We start from the raw sequence: 22,061 nt of genomic DNA on the forward strand, positions 1-22,061 counted from the left end.
CAGAGATTTTTATGTTACGTATAACCTATAAATTACTTACGAGCATAGACAGGTAAAAATATTGACATTTAACCGAATGATACTTCCCTGGTCCTCTTTCAGATTTTGTTGGATTTTTTTCCAACCTCTTTCTAAATTGTTAATTTTCACTCTTTTGTTGCTCTCCACTTTCTGTTTTAGTCACTTTCAATGTCATCTCAATACGTTACACAATAAATAATAATTGGATCAGAAATATGTTGCTATAGCTATTATTGGCAATGCAGAAGAAAGAAATTTTTTTATATTTTTTTGTTATATTTTAGCAGCTAGTTGCATGTTTCTAATATTGAAGTTTTTATTCTTCCTTCTAGAGCTTAAGGGATATCAAAACATCCAGGCTTGCAGCAGGGAATACAGTAGAATCCAAAGCACCAGAGAAAGCAGCAAAAAAACCTGGGTAAACATACAAATATATATATATTTTTTTCCTGTGACAGAAGATCTCAACAAACCCACACCTCACCCTGAAGCTACCTGAAGATGATGGCTTGAGGAAGGGACCATTATCCATTCATCCTGACATGCCTGGGCTCAAATGTCTGCAAGCCCTGAAGTGGTTATCCTGATTACTGCCGGAGCATTAAGAGTGAACTCCCTACTGGGAGACGCAGCAGGTAGGCACCTGTGAGAGAACGATCAGATAATTATGACAGCTTTCATGTGTAACAGATTTATTCATACAGGTCAAAAGAGCATGGAGGAATCACAAATCCACACAATAAAAAAGCATGGCGTTAGTAGTTTATGTAATCTACTGTGTTGTTCAGGGCAGAACACAATAAATGGAAGTTCTGAGGCTTGCTGACATAGTTTGTGGGAAACTTATGAATAAAATTAGTTTCCAACATAATTTGTCTTCTGTGTGGATTAGCGGCCTACGGGCCCATTAAAATGTCAGGAACACTTGTAGGACACAAACAGTTATGAAATCATGAGATTCATCCACAAATAAAAATGTTGGTCATGGTCAAGTCCCAGAGGGTTAGAGTCCCAGTTAAATGACGTTTAACTAAAGTCCTACGGGGTTTAGAGTCCCAGTTGACGGCGTTTCAACTAAAAACCTAGAGGTTGGGGTCCTTGTCAAACAGCGTTTCATCTTTTTTTTTTCAAAAATATTTTTCTCTTTCTTACTGTTTTTTTAATGTCACATGCTGTTTTTTTTATTATGTAAAGCACTTTGAAATGCCTTTCTGCTGAAATGTGCTATACAAATACAATTTGATTGATAGATTGATTGATTGATGGACCAACAACTCAAGTGTTTAGGTTACATAATTCACCATACAGACGGACACCGTACACAGGCAGTAACATGCTTTGACAGACGTGACCGAGTGAAAAAAATCACTTCTTATAGAGTGTGTTGGAAATTATTTAGCTGTAGTATGCAAATCAAAAATCTGGCAGCAGCAGCCGCTGAGGAGGAAGAAGTCATCATCAGGAAGATCATGAGGCTTTTAGGCTGAGCTAAAATTTATTGGTTCAGCAGTTAGACAGACAGTGATGTCTGATGACTGAATTAGTCATTTATGTACACAGATTTATTGCTTTTAAAAAGTTGCAGTTTTTTTTTTTTTCCAGCAACAACATGTTGTTTGTAAATCACCTAAAGCACCAAAGAGCGGAAGAGCTTTAGGTGGAAGAGCTTTTTTAAAGGTCAGTAAACCCAAAGGTTTCCAACTTCTGCCAGTGAATATTCATACAGTGGCCTGGTAAATGCAAGATTTTTGAGAGGTAATAAAATGTGATTTTGATTAATTACTTTACAAAAAAATCTTTTAAGAAATGTTAAAATGAAATACGACGTGTATTAAGTTATATAAGAATCCAGAGGATTAAACTTATAGTTTATTGAACTCTTTGATTCAATTTCTGGATTCAGTCTTTGTCTGAAGAAATTTCTCACTTTTTCCACTCTGCCCAGTGAAATTCTTCCAACCAATCAGATTGTGAAGACAACTCAATGAGCCCACAGTTTTTCTGATGAATTTTTTGGACTTTGCCTTCCAAGACTTAATTTTTTTCTCTCATGGAATCACATTGTTGTTAATCATTTAGATGTATATTTGGACGCCCCTCTTCACCTTCACGTTTCCCTTGGACAACTGAAGGTTTTCGGACGTTTGTAGATCTCTTTGTATCTTCATTGACTTCATGCAGCCACTCTCATCTTTGTTCAGAAAATTTTCCTGCAAGCACAAGCCACTAAAAAAACACCGCCTGCAGCCGACAAACCTGCTTGTGTGAATCAGACACAGATGCAGTATAAATACCGTGCATCTTTAGTATGCACACAAGCTTCACACTTGGAAGTATGCCATGTATAGATGGGCCTTTTACAAATCCTGGCTCAGATACATTGTGTTTTACTGCAATAGCAATAAAGATAAACATCATTTTTAGTTTCCTACCCTGAGGGGAATTGACAAAGTTTGAATAAAACAGGATTTTTATTATTACACAAGAGCCAGGTGATCCCTGGGTACACCGTCTCTCTTACACCCCCCTCACCTCACCTCACCTCACCTCTCTCCTCATTCTCTGGCCTGCAGCGCTGCACAAGGAGTGGAAAATCGACTAAAAATACCCCGCTCATAAACAACTCACAGACACACTCACACCCAGGCCAGGGATCTTTAATATTAGAAAGCACAAGGCTGACACCGGAGATGCTCCGCTCGGTGGGTTTGTCCTCTCCTTAAATTATTCCGGTGACCACGCTGTCCCCAGCGGTCCGACATGATGGGTGAGAGGGGCCGTGTCTGTAAAGAGGGCCGGACACATGCTCATTACATCATGGCCCAGCTGGCGTAGCCTGTGTTTCTGCGGCGGTCACACGGGGCATCACCAGGCCTGACGCAGCCTCATAGGAGAGAAAGTGTGTGAAATGGCAGCAGGGATCAGTTTGTACTGAGACTGGGGATTCACCTCACTGTAACCCCAGCCCCCTCGCTCCCCCCCCAAAAAAAATCTGTTTACACAAAACAACTTAAAAGAACTCAGTTTGATATGCTACAGAGCGGCTTTGCAAATAACTAAGAATATAATTAAACAGTTGGTTTCTGTGTAACGCTGCCTTCTTTTCACAAAGACATACATTTCCTCCTCTGCTCCTTTAAAGTTTTCTCCAGCTCTCATCTGCGTGTTCGCCTGAGCCTCCACATTGTTCCATCCTTTAAAGCCCTTTCATGCATCACAACAGACCTGTTAATTTTCTTCTGGTTTTCTCCCACCGTCGACCGTCTCTGCTTGTTTCCATCTTCCTGCCGTTATTCGTAACTCTCTCCAAACGACTCAGGTGCCGTGTCTCTCTTCTTCTCTTCTTCTCCTTTTGAAGTGTCTGTGTAATTGACTCCTTTTTCCTTTGTGCTTTTAACTTTGGCAGTTGAGGCTGTATCATAAAGTAATCTCAACTTTCCTTTTCGATTTTTCTTGTCTTGCTATTTTTAGACAATCTATTTCCTCACTTTTACATTATTTCTGTGCATCTTCCCCTGCCTTTTTTCACATTTTGTCACATTACAACCACAAAACTTCAATGCACTATATTGAGATTTTATGTCATAGACCCACATAATGTTGAGAAGAGAGAAAATGTTAGTTTTTTTGTGGGGGGATGGCTTCATAACTCTGACACTCCTAAATAAAATCCAGTGGGACCGGTTCCTCATATGGACCTAATCAGTAAATAGAGTCCAAGCAAAAAGCATTAAGAGCTTGTCTTCTTTTTCTGGATCCACAGAAACTTGCAAAGGATAAACTCAAGGAGATGAATACAAGAGAATGACACATTTTCAGAGTTTTGTTTGTAAAACTGTATTATTTTTGAAAACCATTTGCTGTCCACTTCACAGTTCAGCACTAAGTTGTGTTGCTCTTTCATATAGAATCCATATAAAATGTATTTCAGCCTGTAGCAGGACAAAATGTGAAAAAGGTCAAAGAAGATGAACACAGCCAACTGTAAACGTTCACATCTGAACATAAACACATAATTATACTTAATAAATGCACCATAATAAGGCAAGAAAATCAACCCTTTTCCCTCAAAGAAATCAAAAGGCGCTTTTAAATGTTTATAAATATACTTATACATGTATAAGGATAGGTGGGTTGCCCCCTCTGGGTTTTGAGTCAATCTCTACTTCTAGAGAAGTCTAAGTGTCTTGGCATCTTGTTCATGAGTGATGATGGAACAGGAGATGGACAGAAGGACCGGGACTTCCACTGCAGTACCGAGTCCGCTGCTCTGGTCGAGAACGAGTCGAGCCAAGTACAAAGCTCTCGATTTACCGGTCCGTCATCCAGGGGAAGCTCAAATTAAGAGCCACTGTTTCTTCGCATCAAGAAGAGTCGGTTGAGGTGGTTCTGGTCAGGATGTCCCCAGGGGAAATCCCTTTGGATGTTTTCCCACTGGGATAAGAGCCCAGGAAGACCCAGAATCCACAGACGGGCCTGTGAGTCCCAGGGAACGCCTTGGGCTTCCCCAGAATGATCTGGAGGATGGACCTGTTGCCCCCACAGCCAGATTTCATATGTAGGTGGAAGACATTGGAAGGAAGGATGGATATTTCCATGTATTCTCTTCATTTTCTTTAAATCCATGTGGCATTTTTATTTAGCAGCGAGTCAGGGTATGCTGCTACACCTGCAGACTTTTAGGTTTATAAACAACATAACTGAAATCCTCCTTATGAATGTCTAATGCTTGTTAAAATGCATGTGTGTGAAGCTGTGGAAAATGACTGATTACAATCACTGACAACAGCCGGAAATTGCTTTTTAAAATTGGTGCTAGACATGTCTGTACCCTGAAATGAAACAAGGACTGTTGGGTTATGGTTTAGCTATTTTACCCTTGGGAAAATTAAATAAACTTTAATATCGTTCAATTGAAAATTAATTTCAGTTTCTTCCATGCTGCGTACACCGAGTGGACGGGGAGCAAATTTAGCTTTGGTGATGAGTCTGGGAGAGGAGTTTCTGAATGGAGCAGACTCACGTCGACTCCGACTATTTCTGTCTGACGGAGCAGAGAATCCTCATCCGGAACGGTCTGGAAGCGTCCGGCACACGCTGTACACACATTCACAAATTCTCACTTGGCTGTGACCCACATACAGTTCATATGACAGCAGCCATGTGGCCCGGATCGCAGAATATGGAGTCAGATTACTTTACAGTGAGCAAGTTCTCGCCTCTCAGCAGATCAGACTAAGCTGCTGATGGCTGAGAGGTGACACCCGCAGGATAACAGTTTACTGCCAGGCTGCAGGTCTTGTGATCGCAGCAGCTGGACATATTGGATACATGTAATTTGTATGAATGGTTCTTATTAAGAATAGTCTGTGTGTTGTTGGTGGAAGCTGTAGCTTGGAGACAGAAAAGGAAAAAAAAAAACAACAACACATAATCTCATTTCTTACTTTTCTCACATCAAATCAGACCTGAGTGAAGTCGGCCCACCCCACGATCTTCAAAATCAGACAAAAATGATTTCAGACGTTTGTGCTGGTTTATGAAGCAAAAATTTTCATTTGTCCGCTATCATTTTAAAGATATTAAGAAATGGTTCCAGAGGTCATGAAAGGTCAACCAGCCTCTCCCACCTTCTTCAAATCAGACAACATTGGTGTCAATCGTCTTGACTACGTTTGTGCTGGTTTGTTTAGCTTTTTTTTTTTGTTTTGTGCTGCTTTGGCTTTGAATATATTGATGAAATTTTAAAGGTCATTTTGATTTTGTAAAAGTGGGGGTGGGCTGGTCGACCTTTTGACTTTTAAGCTTCTATTGATACCTTCAAAGCCAAAGCAGCACAAGCAAATAGTTTTGCTGCACAAACCAGCACAAACGTAGTCGAGTCGATTGACACCAATGTTGTCTGATCTGCAGAAGGTGGGAGGGGCTGGTTGACCTTTCATGACCTCTGGAAACATTTCTTAATATCTTTAAGATGATAGCTGGACCAGTGAATTTTTTTGCTGCACCAATCAGCACAAACGTGTCACCAACGTTTGGCACCATTTTTGTCTGATTTGAAGAAGGCGGGCTGGGCCAACGTCACTCAGGTCCAACTAGGTGCTTTGTGACGGACCGAAGAAAGATGTCCCCTCAACAATATGCTGCCTTCCTCATAGGTCGGATTTGCCAAGGTGTTGTTAGGCTTTGACGTTTTCCCCTTTTTCATTCAAATGTAGCCCTCGCCTTTAATATTTTAAGATTTTTCTTTTTTTCTTTCTAACTAGAATTGATCAAAGTAGCTGAAAATCGATGTAAAAACTTTCTGTACATTCATCTTCTGACAGGTCTGTGTGCAGGTTTCTGCTTTTGGGCATCAAGCACGGATCAATTTCAGCCGCATGTCCATCCATTCCATGCTTTACCAACCAGGTGATCTGTTTAAAAAATATATATCGCCGTTTGCACACATGCTAGACATAACTGCATGCAACAGTGGAGATCTGCTCAGCCTTTAAAGGAAACTTTCAAATCTCAAAATGTCTGCATCCGATGTTCTTCTACAGGACTGATATCAGTCCTGTAGGTTTTTTAATGAGAGACAGAGAAACATTGGTTCCCAAGAAACTGCTAATAGTTTTATGTTTTACCCTCCGGTGGCAGCCTGAGATGGTAGAGAGCCCAAAAACTGTACTCAGGTAGGAGTAGGACCACTTCAACATATTTTTGCTCAAGCAAAAGTGAAAAATAGTCATATAAGAAATTACTCAAGTAAGAGTAAAAGAAAGTATTTGGTAAAAAAGTTGAGAAACTGATCAAAACCTTAATCATTTAATATAGAAAAAAAAATCTATAATCAAATGCAAATATAAAGTTATGTGGAAATTTTGGTGTTGTAAAGACCAGAATTAAATAATTCATATAAATAACATAAATACAAAATAACAAATTCAGATTCAAACTTTTTTTTTCAAAATCAATTTATTTAAATATAAAATTTATGAAACTTTAAGAAAAACGGCAGGTGTGTGTTTTGTGTGTGTGTGTGCGTGCGTGTGTGTGTGTGTGTGTGTGAAAACAAGCTTGTTCTTCATTCAATCAAGATACTCACTGCAGGAAGAGTATTCGGAAATTATACTCAAGTAAGAGCAGTGATACTTCATATTAAAAATACTATAGTTAAGGTAAAAAGTACAGCGTAACACTCCAAAAGTAATTTTCCCCTTGAAAATTTACTCAAGTAAATGTACCTGATTTAATGTAACTAGTTAGTACCCAACTCTGGGACCAGGTGTGATTGGAATGAACCCGTTTCTACGTCAGGAACAATCCTTTGTAAAAACATGTGGTTTCCTCACAGGATATGGGTTTCTGGTGAAAAGACTCGGAGCGGCGGTGCTTTAAAGAACTGCATCCTCTTTTTATCTCTTCCTCCTCCTGTCTCTCACTCCTCTCCTTTTTTCTTTTTTTCCACAAGCGAAACGTCATCTCAACATGTACGCATTCAGGAGGGTTTATATAGACGAATGTGATTGTTGGTGCGTGACTGGTATTCATTGATCTCTTTAGTCTTTGACGAAGTGGAAAATAATACTTTTATACACAGAAATAAGAGAGCGGGTGATTCTTAGGATCTCTACAAAATAAGCTATAGTGAGGGAAAACTTAATTCTGTTCTTGTTTGCTATGTTATTTTACTTGAATGATTAAAAATTAGAACAATCTCAATAAGAGACTTTGCCAACTATGATTTATTTAAAAAAAAGACATATTCAGTTGTGCTTTGCCTGCCAACATATGATTTACATTTTATGGGATCTTTTCTTATTATTTTCTCTATAGAAAACTGGAGAAATTTCCCCACATGTGCCTTCCTTCACTCCTTCCTACACCCACCCATCCATTTGTCCAACCTGTCTACAAAGGCCTGTCATGGAAAATTGAGATCCAACACAATCTGCTGTAGGTCAGGCAAAACATTATAACCACAGTTTGTAGAACTGCAGCTCAAACCCTAAGTAAAGATTGACATTTCTTCATTTTCGTGACTGCCTCATGTTGAATCAATCTCTTAACAGAAGAACATAGAAAACCGTTCGACCCTTCATGTAAACACGGCAAGAAAATGCCCTCCACTCAAACTGGCCAAGAATCAGCCGAAAGGCCCGTGGTCGCCCAGGAGGAGCTGCAGAGATCCACAGCTCAGGTGGGAGAATCTGCTGATTAAAATCATAAATTTCCTCCTGCATAAGCACATACTTCACTTTTCATATTTTTACAGCAAAAAAAAAAAAAAATGCAAAATCCATGCTTCCTTTTCCTTTCTCTTCCCACATTTGCAACTTTATGTTGGTTTTAACACACAAAATTTGAACAAAATCCAAGTTTATAGTCGTAACAATAAGAAGCATGACAAAGAATAAGGAAAGCTTTCCTCACTGCTCGACCCTAGAAGGAAACATCAAGTTGACGGGTGTAGATGCTGCCAGGAGGAGTTAGAAACTACAGGTTGCAGCAACAGGGGCGGCCGCGGTTTTCCACCCTCTGCCTGCGCTTGTTTGACTCCTGATCTCTGAGGGGGCAGCTGTGCAGCGGCTGATTCATATTTAATTGTTGTCGTTGAATTATTCTGGCCCACTGTCGTGTTGTGCCACCGTGAATTGGGCCACGGAGTTTGTCAGCGCATCTCAGTGTGTGTGTGTGTGTGTGTGTGTGTGTGTGTGTGTGTGTGTTTTCTGTGCGGACGACGGGGAGAGGGATGCCACGAACGATGGGAGCCTCGCGGAAAGCAGGGCCATAGCAACAGGATGAATTAGTGAACAGGCATGAAATGCTACGTTTAACACAAAGCTCAGGAGCCACGGCAGCTGGAGGTTTCATATTCAACACGGATAGCCTGGCGATGCAGGTTGAACCAAAAACACCCCAACAGCTGCGAAATAAGAAGCTACGACGAGTCCACTTGTCCGAGGTTTACACTGATAAATAGAATAGCGTTTTTGATCATGTCACTTCAGAAGTAAATTACAGAGGACACTTAAAGTTCAACATGGCTGTAGAAACAGTTTATGCTGCGCAATGTTCGATAATAATCATTTTTAAGAGTCACACATAGTGTAAAAGTGGAAATACCTTTCCTGAGCGATGACAGTTTTACACTGGAGTTAGGAAATGCTGACTCAGGACGGGTTGGTAAAATGGTCTGCAGCGCCCCCCTCAGGACAGACAAGACAGGCAGAGGCAACATGCAGATGAACCAACCTGAATATTGCAGCACTACCGCCAAATAAAGTGCTGCTTAAATGTAAATTAAAGCACAGTACTGTCAGTGTGGGGGACATCTGATGAAATTTACATATCAGGCCATTTTTAGATGAATAAAAGAAAGAGAAATAAACAGACTAGTTGTGGTGCAGCCTGTTGCTACACACCATGTCCATCCCAGCACACACAGCTCAAATCACCTCAAACTGGTTTCTGGAACATAAAACCATGAATTCAATGAACTTTGGTGGATCCCACAGTCGCCAGATCTTATTCCAAGAAAATACCTTTAACATGTGGTGAAAAGGGAGATTCATATGGATGTTCAGACGACAAATCTGCATCACCTCCTGCATGATGTGATCACATAAATACGGACACAGATCTCTGGGAATTGTTTCTAAATACATGCTGAATCAATGCTATGATGAATTGAGGCAGTTCTGAAGGTAAACAGAGCTCCAACTCAGTACTATCAAGTTGTACCTAATAACTTGGTACAACTTAGTAGTTGTTGTGTCTGAACCAGAGGAATGCCTGGCCAGAAGGTGAATTTTATGATAATTTAAGCAAAAAGCAAAAAAAAACTTTAATTTATTTGAAATGGAAAGATTTGGCAGAGACAGAAATTGAAACCAAAATTCTATCCAAATCAGTCTTTACATTGTGTTTCAGATAGGAAGTAAATTACTTTTAAAATTTAGACAAAAAAACAAAACAAAAAAACTTTTAGTCGCTCTTTAAAAGAGGAAGCACATCCATATATGGATAACGTCAAGAAGCCTGTCACACCCAATGGTACTGAGCAAAAAAACAACTTTCTTGACCAATAGAAATCTTGTTTAAGGCAAACAACCTAAAGTTGAGAGAAGACAGCTCAGTTTGTGGTGCAGCCAGCAGAGACAGCCCAGAGACCAAGGAGTCGTTTGTGAGCATAAACTTTGTCAGTTTAGGAAAAGTTTCTCTTTTACAGCAGTTTACTTTTCAATCACCCTCTAACAGTAAAAAAAAAAAAAAAATAACAGTAAAAAAAAAAAAAAAAATAAAAAAAATAAAAACTCCAAAGAAATATCTGCTTAGGTTTGCAAATCGTGTGGTTAAATAAATCTAAATGTTGTTTCTGCTTTTTCATCTGGATGAACTTCAGCAGCAATGGTTTCTTTTTTTGAGTGTCTGAGCCAAATGAGAAAAACATAAGAATGCAGCTGCATTCTTTGTATTTTACCTTCTCTTATGTCAACAATGCTTGAAGCTTCAGTTTAAAGTGAGGTTTTAGGGTAGAAGATATACCATACAACTAAATGCAGACAGAATAGCAGTGAGTGGTGTGACTGAGTGTCCAAGATGGGACTTTGACAGGTAAATTACTGAATTACTGTTAACCTCACATGTCAAATATGGACAGAATGTAAGGAGAAAAGTAAGACTTGCACAATAACCTGGTGGGTAATACCTGCCCGTACCATAGCACAGTGAGCTGAACCAAAGCATAAATTATTTTTAACAAGGATTTTTGTCTTTGGAAGTACCTAATGTCACAATGGTCATTTGAAATGCAGACAGACTGGACATGCCACAGAGAGCTTTTAAATTACTCCATCGGATGCCTGTTTGTTAGATCTCCAAGCTGCTGCACTCAGTCATTTTTCCTGACTTCTTTCTCCTCATGAAACACTATATAAAGAGTGGCACTCCAAAGCTAATCTCACTCTTCTGCAAATTTCAGCTTTATTCGTTGCTGCCATATGTTTGTTCTTTTCTTTCATGCCTGAATAAGTCTTTAATTTATGGATCTAAGAATGAATATGACCATCATAAGATACAAGTTTGAACAAAATTGAAAAGCTTTGATAAACACTCCTAAAATCCTGAATAAAATGTCTATAAAAACATGCAGTTTTATTCGAAATATAGTTTTAAAGCAACTCCGAGAAATATCTGAAAATACATTTTGACAAAATGTTTAATCTTATGGAAATTTAAAATAACCAACTCAAACCTTTTTATTTTATTTTTATTTTTTATTGTACAACTTTACAATCAATTTTTGTACAAATGCTGTTAACAAAAAAAATGAAGCTCAGGCTATGAGGAGAAATGTTTACAGGGGGCCTGAAAACACAAATGTCCTCCATGCAGCAGGAGCAGGAAAACGTGCTGCTCCCGACTTCTGAAGTCTTGAGGTGCGTCCTCAACGCTTCATCCCTCTAACCTCGGGAGTAAAAGCTGCATTCTGGTTACCATAGTCTGATCCAGATTCAGATGGTGAACTAATATGGCCACAAAAGTCCAATTTCAGAGTTGTAGTGATGGCAAAGGAGGAAACTTGTTCGTTCGTTGTTTGGTCCAGGTCCAAAGAGTTAAGAAGCTGAGATGTCGGATGTCTTCAGGTGGAGTTTAGGAGCGGGTGTACTTCCCCCAGATGTGGAGCATGAAGACTGAAGCAATAAACAAGAGGCTCATCACCAGCACAGGTACAGGGCCGCTGACAAAACAATGAGACACTGATTAAAACCAAGATTAACACACAAATCCCATCACTTGCAATGGCTCCAGCCAGGGGTGAGCATCTGATTTTATTGATGAGTTTTGGAAACAAGGAGGGGCTCTCATCTCTGAAGGAGGCTCTGAGAGCGAGGAGGGGTGGGGCGGAGGAGCGCATTGCTAAGTAGCAGCATTGCCATGCCAACCTCCGCCTGCGCCGCCCCTCCTTCCTGCTCCCCCCCGTCAGAAGGCTGTAATTGAGTTGACCTTTCAGAGTGGATCCTTTAATGAAGCTTTGAGGCTGGCGTCTAACGCAGGAACAAACACGCACTCGATACACACCACTGTATGGCCACCACTGCCCTCCTTCGACTGCTGGAGAGACGCACTCAATAACGACCACGGCACCATTGATCAGCCGCGACTGTTTATGGCCAGGAGACGGGATGCCTTCGCTAATATCAGAGCCGAGGATTCAGCAGAACATAAGTTGGAGGATCAGAGTTCTCCCAGCATGCACTGCGCCACCAAATAACTGCGTGCACATGAAGAAGGTCCCAAACTCGGAGGCATCAATTGTTTTAGCAGAGAGTCACGTCTGCCCAATTTCCTGTCATTTAACGTCCCAAGAGTCGGAAATACTGAAGATTAGCACCTCTAAGTGAAGCATGTCAAAATGTCAGACTCAATATGCGAGTTTATAGGAGCGATTCTTCTACAGAGGGTGTTTTTATTTTATTTTATTTTTTTATAAGTGGTACTCACACTTTAAGTCCTGGTGAGTCTTCAGTGTAGAAGCGCCACATGCCGCCGGTGCCGGCAGATCCTGTGGTCCTGGCTCCGCTGCGTGCGCCGCTGCTGGTGGCTTTTCTAAAAAGGAGACATAAATGAAAAACAACTTCAATCCACCTACTATAAAAACATTTTACAAAACACATTTCCTAACCAGCAAGAAAACTAGTTAGAAAAGAGAAGACGGTCAAATTGGTAATCGATAGTTGTACAAGCTACACTCCTGCTATCATTGGCATTTAAAAACCATTAACAGTAAAAAAATAATAAAAAAAAAATAAAAAAATTAAGATTTTAATCTTAATATAACTAGGAAGCAGACTGATTCATGGCTGCTTTGTTTGTGGACAGATTAAACAGAGGTTAATGAGGTAATGAAGAGGATTGGTGGTAATGGGTAATAATGAGAGAGAAGCTGCAGCGAGCCTTTTGATTACACTTTGATTAAGTCTACACGACAACATCCATCTACTTTAATCGATGAAGGGGGGGCCACACAAGAACTAACCACTTGAAACCTGATGTATTTAATAAAAAAATAAAAAAATTAAAAAAAAGTCGGCTGGAAAATAAACAGTTGGAGCAGGGCTTTTACTTTCACTTTTTCATTAAAAAACAAGAATCAAAATGGAAATGTGATCAGAAATGATTAATAATATAACATCTATGCATTTGAGAAAAAATAAAATAAAGTCAATATTTTGATGGAAATAAAGGATAATTGTCCAAAAATCTGTTACAGGTGGCAACTTTCAATTTCAGAGTCAGAAGACACAACCATCAGAGACGTCCTCCACTTTCGCTTTTTTATTCCATATTTACCCTGTTATTGAAATGTTGATTTTGATCCTAATTTGCAGATTAGAAAGAAGGTACAAACGAGTTATACCTTCTTTATATGTTAAAACCTCAACTTGAGACTTTTGACTAGGGCTCCACAAGATCTCAGTCATCATCATCTGAATTAGCAACATCATTAAAGAAAACCAAACAGGTTGAGTTCCTTAGAAGAAATTGTTTTGCAAAATTATATAATCATTACATTAAAAAAAACTAATTTGAATGCATTAAAATTTAACTATATTTGAATGGATTTGAGTTGAACAGATATGACTGTAATGGAATGAATTGACTTGATATAAACTTAACTTAAAGCTTATATAATTACACAACTGAATCTTGGAAAGAACGTTGAGATGATTTGGTGTGAACTGGCAGGATTAAGCTTTAGTGTGAACAGTATTAATATCACCAAAGACTGATTGGAATTCACCGTTTATTGGAAATCACATTACAAGTAGCATGAATTTATTCAGCCAGTTGGAGGAGGAACAGCACCAGACACAGATGATTAAGTCCAATATACTAAAAGTGCTGTAGCATCATAATGACACATGAGAAAGATGAGTGAGAAAAACATTGACATAAGGCGAGATATTAGAGATGCACAAATATAACAATTTCAGCCGATATTAACATTGCTCTTATAGCTGATAGCCAATATCCATCCATTTCCCTTCCTCTCTACACAGTGAAGAAATAACGAAACAGCCGACACTGATTCTCTACTTCAGTTAAACACTCCACAATACTTCACTGCATCACTATCTCTGTCAAACACGACTACATGGCGAACCAAACTCCCCACAAACGGCAACGAGATGCAAAGAAACATCAGTTGTTACCACGGAGTCGCTACCTGGCCCCAGTACTTACTTATGGATGTCAATGCAGATTTATCATGAATACCTACAATATATTGCCAAAATATTCAATAATACACATCGGTGTAATGTAAAGTGCATCATCCAACTTTAATTTTGACAAGTGCACTCACTTAGCAACTCTGTAAATATTACTGTAAACCTAAAACTAGTGCTAGTAACGTAGCACAAGTTTTGGCCCAAAGTAAAGTGGGAATCAGATGTTCTACTGCAGCATATGTCTAAACCACCCAATAAACTTCCAACCCGGCATCGGCTGGTATTGAGTACGACCCATAATTGAGGGTTACTGGAAAAAGTGCCCGAGGGAGCAGAGTTTTCTCCAGTTGTTTGGTGCATTTAAGGGCTTTTCATTCCCTCACGAGATTAAAAAAAAAACTCAGCAGCTTAAAAAAAAAATTCAGTTTGTAAAAAGAAAACCAAACAGTTATTGAGTGGAGACTAAAGAAGCACCAACACTGTTTTAAAGCTACAGTTGCCAATCTATGGCCGATATGTCTCAAAGCAGCCAACTACAGGCTGACTTCCTGAGCAGATAGCCCAGCTAATAAACCCACTAAAATGAGCTTGCTCTACTTTTTTAAACTCCATTAAGACCAAAACCGTCACAAGGTTGGGTCATGTTACCTATTTAGTTGGTGTTAATTTGATATCACAAACAGGTAATTTTACAATATTGTGCAGCCATAGTTTGGATGGACATACTTTATTAAACAGCAAAACAATTTTTTGTTTTGACGTAAATTACACAGCAGCCAGTAATGTGAAAAGATTGTAGCAAGAAAATAAGTTATTTTGTTATTATTAACTGTATAAATTCAAGATTCACGCTAACAAATGAGCCCTTTTTACCTATGTAGTAAAAAAAAAAAAAAAAAAGTTTTCTTTTAAATCCCAGAGTTAAACAATAATGTAGACATGGATTATTATACCTTACACTAACATTTGCTGAAACATGTCCCCTTACAGTGAAGAGAAAGAAAAGTTTCTTGCATAAAAATTCGTATTTTAGACATGACTGTAAAGTTTAGACTACATACCTTTGCCTGACTGTAGAGCCTGCAGCCCGGGGAGCCACTGTTTTACTGGGGGAACGGCTAGACGCCCCAACGTTAGTAGCACTTGCTGCTGGTCCAGGCTACAACAAAAGATAAATATGATTTAGGTGAAATAAATTTGCTTTCCAGCCATTTCTTTGGTCAATTACTGTTTCAGAATCTCAAAGCCATGCATTTTAAACAACAATATTAGAGGGTTTAAAAGGTGTCTGATGATTTTTTAAAATAATATTCTAACACAAGATTGCATAAAAGTAAAAAAGTGCAATATTACAGACCAATCACGTACCAACAAACATTAACCAGAGTAATGATCACAAAAATATTAATTTAGTCCCAAATATAATGTTACAGAAGAGGCTTACATGTGTACTGAATGAGTAAATATTGGTTTATTTACACTTTCATAATGTTGAAGACTAAAGGCTAGATTACAAATTAAGTCATTCTGGAAATCCAGTATTTGTGAGAAAGTTTAGTTTTGGGAATCTAGCATAAGCTGTCTAATCTCCATATTAAATGACAGAAAAACAAAATATATCCACCTGTAAACATGCCTATTGAGGCAAACCAGACATATTCAATTATAATAAATCTTAATAAAATCTATAATAAAATGTAAAATACATGCCTTCACTAGAACAGGTTAGTTTTAAGCAAAAGTCGTAGCACTGTGATTACAATTTAACCACAGCAATTGTAGTCTTGTGATTATATATATATATATATATATATATATATATATATATATATATATATATATAATTCATGTTAATACATTAAGTATTATATAAGGAAATCGTATAAAAATTGCATGAATCTCTAAAGAACGGCCACGTCCTCAGCTAACCTGCTAACTACAAAACGACCACTGGCACTAAATGAATGTAACTAAGCTAGCTAGATAAAACACACATTTTTAGACGGAAATAAGAAAATTACCATTTTGTTTTATGTTTTTTGATGCAGGTCTAAAGCGGGAGCCTCCTTTGAATCTGATATCCACGTCAGAAAAAATGCAGATTGTGAGCAAATTGGTCAAAACTTCTGAAGAGAGCTCACAAAGCTGACGTACGTCTAAAAAGGGACACGAAAGCTAAATTCAGGACCAGTGAGGGCGACCGAGTAGAAGCCTGACTGACTGAATTGATCCAACACAAAAAGAAAAGAAAAATAATAACTTACACAGCTTTATGTTTTTTATTTTTAGTGGAAAAAATAACTAAAATGTGTTCTCAATTTAGAAAAAAAACATGCACATAATAAACTACCAATTGTTGTAAGGCAAATGACTTTTTCTCCTTGATTATGAGAGAGACGTGTCTCACAAGGGTCCACTGTAGGAAACTGACGCCATTGTGGTTCAAATGGGGAACTCAAATGAGTTTAAAGCAAAAGTGAATCGGAACCAAAATGGCGGCTCACTGTCAGTTCTTCATCATAGTGGTGGCAGATCAGGCGAGCTTAATCGATGGTTTCTAAAACTGAGCAAGGTAGTGGAGAAATTGAAAGGTAAACATTTCCGTATTTCACGTTTTGTTGAATGTTTTTGGACTTTTGGTTGCAACAGCTCTCGTCAGGTTATGTGAATTTAGCAAAACGGTTTCTAGCCAGTGTCAATAATAGCACATATGTAAAAATGCCAAACTTTGGCTGAAGCAACCCTTTCATCCGTCAGTGTGCATTCTTACTTTAACCTATAATTAAAGACAAGGTAACTGCACAAATTTATATGACGTGTTTAAATGTGTGCGGTCTGCTTCTTGTTTTAAGTTAGGATTTTACTTTAAATGTCTCATTTGTATATTTCAGTTCTGATTACACAAAAGTCGTAAGATTGACATTCTCATTTCTTTTTATGTAGTTGGATTTAGTTTATTTAGCAGAAAGTATAAACAACTTTAACTTTGTAAAACAGTGTTTTAACAAAATGCATACTCTAAATTCACTGTGTAATTATTATGTGCAGAATGGCTCGGGTGGTGTTTCTCCATCCGGATCTTGGTATTGGAGGTGCAGAGCGACTGGTGGTTGATGCTGCTGTTGCCCTAAAGTCTCAAGGATGCAGTGTTCAGATTTGGACCGCCCATTATGATCCAAAACACTGCTTCTCGGAGACCCGAGACCCAGATCTTCCTGTGGTATGTTAAAACGTATCTTGGTGTCTTTGTAAAAAATAAATAAATAAAAGAAACGGTACAGCTTAGACTTACATATCTAAAAAATATCTAAGATTTTCGAGTCGATGATGATCGACTCGAAAATCTTAGATATTTTTTAAACTTTTAGTGATTAATTTAAGCTATTCTTTTTCCAGAGTGGGGTGACGATACAACATCAATTCGCTTTAAAAATGCATTGGTGCACAAGTTTTAATTTAATTTTAATATAGATTTTCTCCAACAAGCTGAAAATAACACATTAGGGTAAAAAGCTATGGATTCTCGTTATAGTTTGATTTTAAAATGTCTGCTTGCAAGTTAAACTTCAGTCACACTCTTTGTATCCATCAACAAGCTTTTGGAATAATTTTGGCTGCTTATTTTGCCCTTTTCTCATAATAATTGGTGGGTTTCATTAAATACACTAGGCTTTTCAGCATCAGGTCTCACTTTTTTTCAATAGTGTTAGATCAGAGCCATTCCATAAGTGCAATATTCGCTTGCTTTATCTCCTCCAAAACATGTTTGGATGTGTGTTTGTGATCAGTGTCTTGTTTTAGCAGCTGATTGAGGCCATGTTTAGCTTCCTGTTTTCATAAACTCTGAACAGATTTTGTCTGAAAAACAAATATTCAAGACTTTCAATGGTCCAAATTTCTTTCATAAATGTAATTGTATTAAAGGTGTGTGCTGGCGACTGGTTACCCACCAGCGTGTTCGGCTACCTGCACGCTCTGTGTGCGTACCTCCGGATGATTTATGTGGCCTTCTACCTGGTCTTTCTGAGCGGTGTGGAGTATGATGTCATCTTTTGTGACCAGGTGAGTTTATTTAAGCCGCCAGTGTCAGATCACTGAAACTCAGAGGTTTCAGCAGTGGCGTCTTCTGTTTTGCATCGAATCCTATGGCTTAACACAAGTGTACATTTATTTACTTTTTTCTGTAGGTGTCGGTGTGTATACCGGTGCTGCGGTTGTCCCGACACAGGAAGAAAGTTCTGTTCTACTGTCACTTTCCAGACCAGCTGCTGACCCAGAGGAAGTCAGCCCTGAAGAAGCTCTACAGAGCTCCTATTGACTGGATGGAAGAACGCACCACTGGCATGGCTGACATGGTAATTAAGATTTAAAAAATTGCTTCCTTCCATAGGACTCTGATTTGAACCTCTGACAAAAACCTTTAGGATGCACTCCTGGTTAAAACCACACATTGTCTTTTTCATCTAATTGTAGCATAAAATATTATCAAGCATAGCCAAGCACAAGCCAAAAACTAAACTCATCCCCAGAAGGTTCCAGCCGTAGTTTGTTCAGGTGATTTACTAACCGCTAAGGTGACTCCTGACATCTTGTCTCACCAACAATCATTTGTGGGAACCCCTTGAAGCTGAGAGACTGCAAACAGAGACCCCAAGATGTCTTTTAGGAGTGATGAAGTCAATGGAGTGGTCATTTATTAGAAAGCTATTGCACTGGGTTTTATTTTCAGGTATCACAGTGAAAGGGGGTGAAAATTAATGCACAAATGAAAGTCTTCAAACTTTCATTTGTAAAGACAAAAATGTATTTGTATTTTTTTTTGTTGAAATTCAAATAAAGCCATAAGGTTTGTGGATTATTTTAGTTTATTTTGAGATGATATTCATGGTAAAGCTCAGAAACCATTCAAGCCATGTAGAATGACGATAGTCCTTAAGCTGCTAACAAAGTCAAAGGAAACTCTTAGAGATGCGACATAAATAATATTTTCCTGTAATTTCTCTTTTCAGATTCTAGTGAACAGCCAGTTCACTGCAGGCGTCTTCAGGGAGACCTTCTGCAGTCTAAACCGCGTCCAGCCCGACGTCCTCTACCCGTCCCTCAACACTAACGCGTTCGATCAGATGTCCACGGAAGCACAGGGCCTGCAGGGTCTGCTTCCTGAGGGAGTGACCCACCTGTTTCTGTCTCTGAACCGATACGAGAGAAAGAAGAACCTGGGCCTCGCTCTGGAGGCTCTGGCGGTCCTGAGATGCAGCCTCACGCCCGCTCAGAGAGCGGGTGTTCACCTGGTGGTCGCCGGGGGCTACGATGACCGAGTCACCGAGAACGTCCAGCACTACAACGAGCTGACTGAACTGGCCGAGCAGCTCCACTTGCGGGACTGCGTCACCTTTATGCGCTCTCCCTCTGACTCCGTGAAGGTGGTGCTGCTGCAGACCGCCACCGCAGTGCTGTACACGCCCAGCAGAGAACACTTTGGGATCGTCCCCGTAGAGGCCATGTACTGCAGCTGCCCTGTTATCGCCGTGAACTCCGGGGGGCCCCTGGAGAGCATAGCTGACGAGGAGACGGGCTTCCTGTGCGAGCCCACGGCCGAGGCCTTCTCTAAGGCCATGGAGAGGCTTATCAGGGACGCACGCCTCCGCAGGGACATGGGACAAGCTGGGAGGAGGAGGGTGGAGGAGCGGTTCTCTCTTCAGGCCTTCTCAAACCAGCTCTATGGGTATATCGTCCAGCTGAGCAAGTGATTGGAAGGGAGGACGAAAACTGTGAAAATGTGGAGCTGAACAACTGCGGCATCTCAAAAACAAAACAAAAAAAATCTTACTGTTTTCGGTGTAGGCTCATCAAGAAATGGAAGTCAATAATTCATTAATATGGATAAAAATTACTAGTGATGGGAAAAATATTCTGGCAGGTTATTATGGGAAAATGTCTTGCTCCTCTGGCAGATTATTTCACTTATAACTAGTACTTTTTTGTCAATTTAAACAGTTATTGACTTAAAACAAGCTCTTATCTGGTGCTGGAAAGTTAATTATGAGTCAGTTTTGTCTTGTTTCAAGTGTACTAAAATATTTGTACTAGAAACTTGACCAAAAACATTAAGATTTTGTGTGTTTTTGTCATGTGGATGTTACTGCGCTTAACTTTTGCTTTGTTTTTAATTTCCAGGATCCTGAAGTGTTTTGTGTTTTTTTTTTTACACATAAAATTATGTTGAGCAAGATTTCTTTAAACTTCCAGTTGTTTTTCTTAGAATATTAATTTAAAGCTTTTCCACTCATTTTAGTCCAGTTCTTGAAATCACCGTATGTGTCGTGGTCATGACTGGACAGAAAATGAGCATTAAAATGAGCAAAAGTCCAAAAAACAACAATGAAAGACCTCCAGAAAGGCTGAAGAACTATTAGTCAGTACCAGTTTGAAGGATTACAAGAATGTCTGCCTCACTGAAAACACAATATAAAGAGCGGCTGGAAACTTTTGCACAGGTCTGTATGTGAACTGAGCTGGGTGTGTATTATTAGTACTTCAAGGACAATTAATCAGCCTTCCCCATGAGAGGTTGCTGCGAGGCGCGAAAGCGATGGAATCCGTGTACCAATTAAGAAATGAGAAATTAGTTTACCTGTCCTGTTGCCGGAAAAAATACCACCTTCGTAGGTGTCTGTGTGTCTGGAACTGTGGAAAAAGTGCCGCAGCATGGCAACCGAGAGCCTGGGAAATGAGTCTCCAACGAGGATTGATTGTTGCGTGAAATGTTTTGCACTGTGTATTATTATTATTATTTTCCTCCCCCTTCTACGCACAGTTTGTTTTTGTGTCTTTTTGAAGAGGAGCAGCGCAGTCATCACCGCATGCCATCGGGCAGCGCACCATCTCAGATCGATAGGTGGATGCTTTTCTGCTGTCCGTCCACAGCTTTGTTCCCCTTCCTGTATTCAGAGGACGCTGGTCTGTTCGTGACTCCTGCGGCTGCAAGAAAGGGCTATTAGCAGATGATGGAGAGTTGGGCTTTATTAGATGGGCAGTGAGCCTGTGTCTGGGTCATTATCAATGAGGAGAATAGCAGAAGGTCATTGTGTCTCCGCGATGGCCTCCTCTGGCTTCTTACTGTATAGAAATGCTCCTATTGGCATTCTTGAGGTCTTAATAAACAAGAAGACACATAGTTTCCCCCATCTCCAGAGTCCCACTTCTGCTGGTGCATTTGTTGGCCTTTAATAGACTTCTGTACGGATTTTGTGGGGGAGTAAGAAGGCACAGATACATTGTTGATGCTGTAAATAAAACATTCCAAAAAAAAAAAAAATGCCAGCAAGGAAGTTTCATTTTGCTCTTTAATCACTGCAGGACTAAACACAGGAGATCTTAACTTTGTGCTTCCATTCGCTGTTCCATTATCATTTGGAGAGCCTGAGTTGTGTCTGAATGAGCTTTGTTCTTATTTTTGAAGGGGATCTGTTGGAAGAACACAGTGAAATTAAGTTGTTTTTAGTGTTTTTTTTTCTTTGCTAAAATAAATTTATTTTCCTGTGATTTTTACACAGTTCTCAAATAAAACTAAAAAGCAGTCAGAAAAAAAGGGGCATTTCTTAATCAGCAGTTGCATAACATTGAAAACATCTATTTTCTTATTAACTGTATGGAGAATCAAAAGTGCCACAATTTATGTGTTTCATTAGTTTTGTTAAAAAAAAAAGACCAATATAAAATACCAAATAATTAAATGTCATTGTTACACCTTTAATTAACTCATTAATAATTTTGCAGTATATCATAATTTATTTATTTTTTATCCTGTATTAAATG

At 39.2% G+C, this 22,061-nt stretch overlaps 2 protein-coding genes and 1 long non-coding RNA gene across 4 annotated transcripts in view; 2 read left to right on the plus strand and 1 right to left on the minus strand.

The window, feature by feature from the left end:
- Nucleotides 1-8,158, plus strand: part of LOC107836694 (uncharacterized) — a 56,088-nt gene extending 47,930 nt beyond the window's left edge. Inside the window, exons 3-5 of one of the 2 annotated variants that reach the window (XR_001662638.1) lie at nucleotides 480-656; nucleotides 7,843-7,966; nucleotides 8,079-8,158. This is a non-coding gene — a long non-coding RNA (uncharacterized LOC107836694). The remainder of the gene's footprint in view (nucleotides 1-479; nucleotides 657-7,842; nucleotides 7,967-8,078) is intronic. The other variant, XR_001662637.1, reaches the window with a different exon arrangement.
- A 3,104-nt stretch (nucleotides 8,159-11,262) lies between these two features.
- Nucleotides 11,263-16,420, minus strand: sec61b (SEC61 translocon subunit beta). Its single transcript, XM_007556225.2, has 4 exons — nucleotides 16,265-16,420; nucleotides 15,305-15,402; nucleotides 12,514-12,618; nucleotides 11,263-11,749 (listed from the first exon to the last, which is right to left on the minus strand). The coding sequence occupies exons 1-4, from the start codon at nucleotides 16,265-16,267 to the stop codon at nucleotides 11,662-11,664; spliced, it is 294 nt and encodes a 97-aa protein (XP_007556287.1). The 5' UTR covers nucleotides 16,268-16,420; the 3' UTR covers nucleotides 11,263-11,661.
- Nucleotides 16,421-16,671: 251 nt separating this feature from the next.
- Nucleotides 16,672-20,344, plus strand: alg2 (ALG2 alpha-1,3/1,6-mannosyltransferase). The gene is made up of 5 exons (XM_007556222.2): nucleotides 16,672-16,834; nucleotides 17,292-17,463; nucleotides 18,168-18,305; nucleotides 18,431-18,598; nucleotides 19,253-20,344. The coding sequence occupies exons 1-5, from the start codon at nucleotides 16,794-16,796 to the stop codon at nucleotides 19,991-19,993; spliced, it is 1,260 nt and encodes a 419-aa protein (XP_007556284.1). The 5' UTR covers nucleotides 16,672-16,793; the 3' UTR covers nucleotides 19,994-20,344.
- Nucleotides 20,345-22,061: the final 1,717 nt, after the last annotated feature.

This window comes from Poecilia formosa, unplaced genomic scaffold (assembly GCF_000485575.1).
Source record: "Poecilia formosa unplaced genomic scaffold, Poecilia_formosa-5.1.2 Scaffold77, whole genome shotgun sequence".
Classification (NCBI taxonomy): Eukaryota; Metazoa; Chordata; class Actinopteri; order Cyprinodontiformes; family Poeciliidae; genus Poecilia; species Poecilia formosa.

What these genes read in the sequence shown, in the direction of transcription:
- sec61b (XM_007556225.2), bottom strand. An exon ending in GGCTCTACAGTCAGGCAAAG is followed by an intron (nt 12,619 to 15,304) that starts GTATGTAGTCTA and finishes TCTCCTTTTTAG; the next exon opens with AAAAGCCACCAGCAGCGGCG. An exon ending in GACTCACCAGGACTTAAAGT is followed by an intron (nt 11,750 to 12,513) that starts GTGAGTACCACT and finishes TTGTTTTGTCAG; the next exon opens with CGGCCCTGTACCTGTGCTGG.
- alg2 (XM_007556222.2), top strand. Translation starts at nt 16,794, where the DNA reads ATGGTTTCTAAAACTGAGCAAGGTAGTGGAGAAATTGAAAG. An exon ending in GGTAGTGGAGAAATTGAAAG is followed by an intron (nt 16,835 to 17,291) that starts GTAAACATTTCC and finishes TATTATGTGCAG; the next exon opens with AATGGCTCGGGTGGTGTTTC. An exon ending in CCACTGGCATGGCTGACATG is followed by an intron (nt 18,599 to 19,252) that starts GTAATTAAGATT and finishes TTCTCTTTTCAG; the next exon opens with ATTCTAGTGAACAGCCAGTT.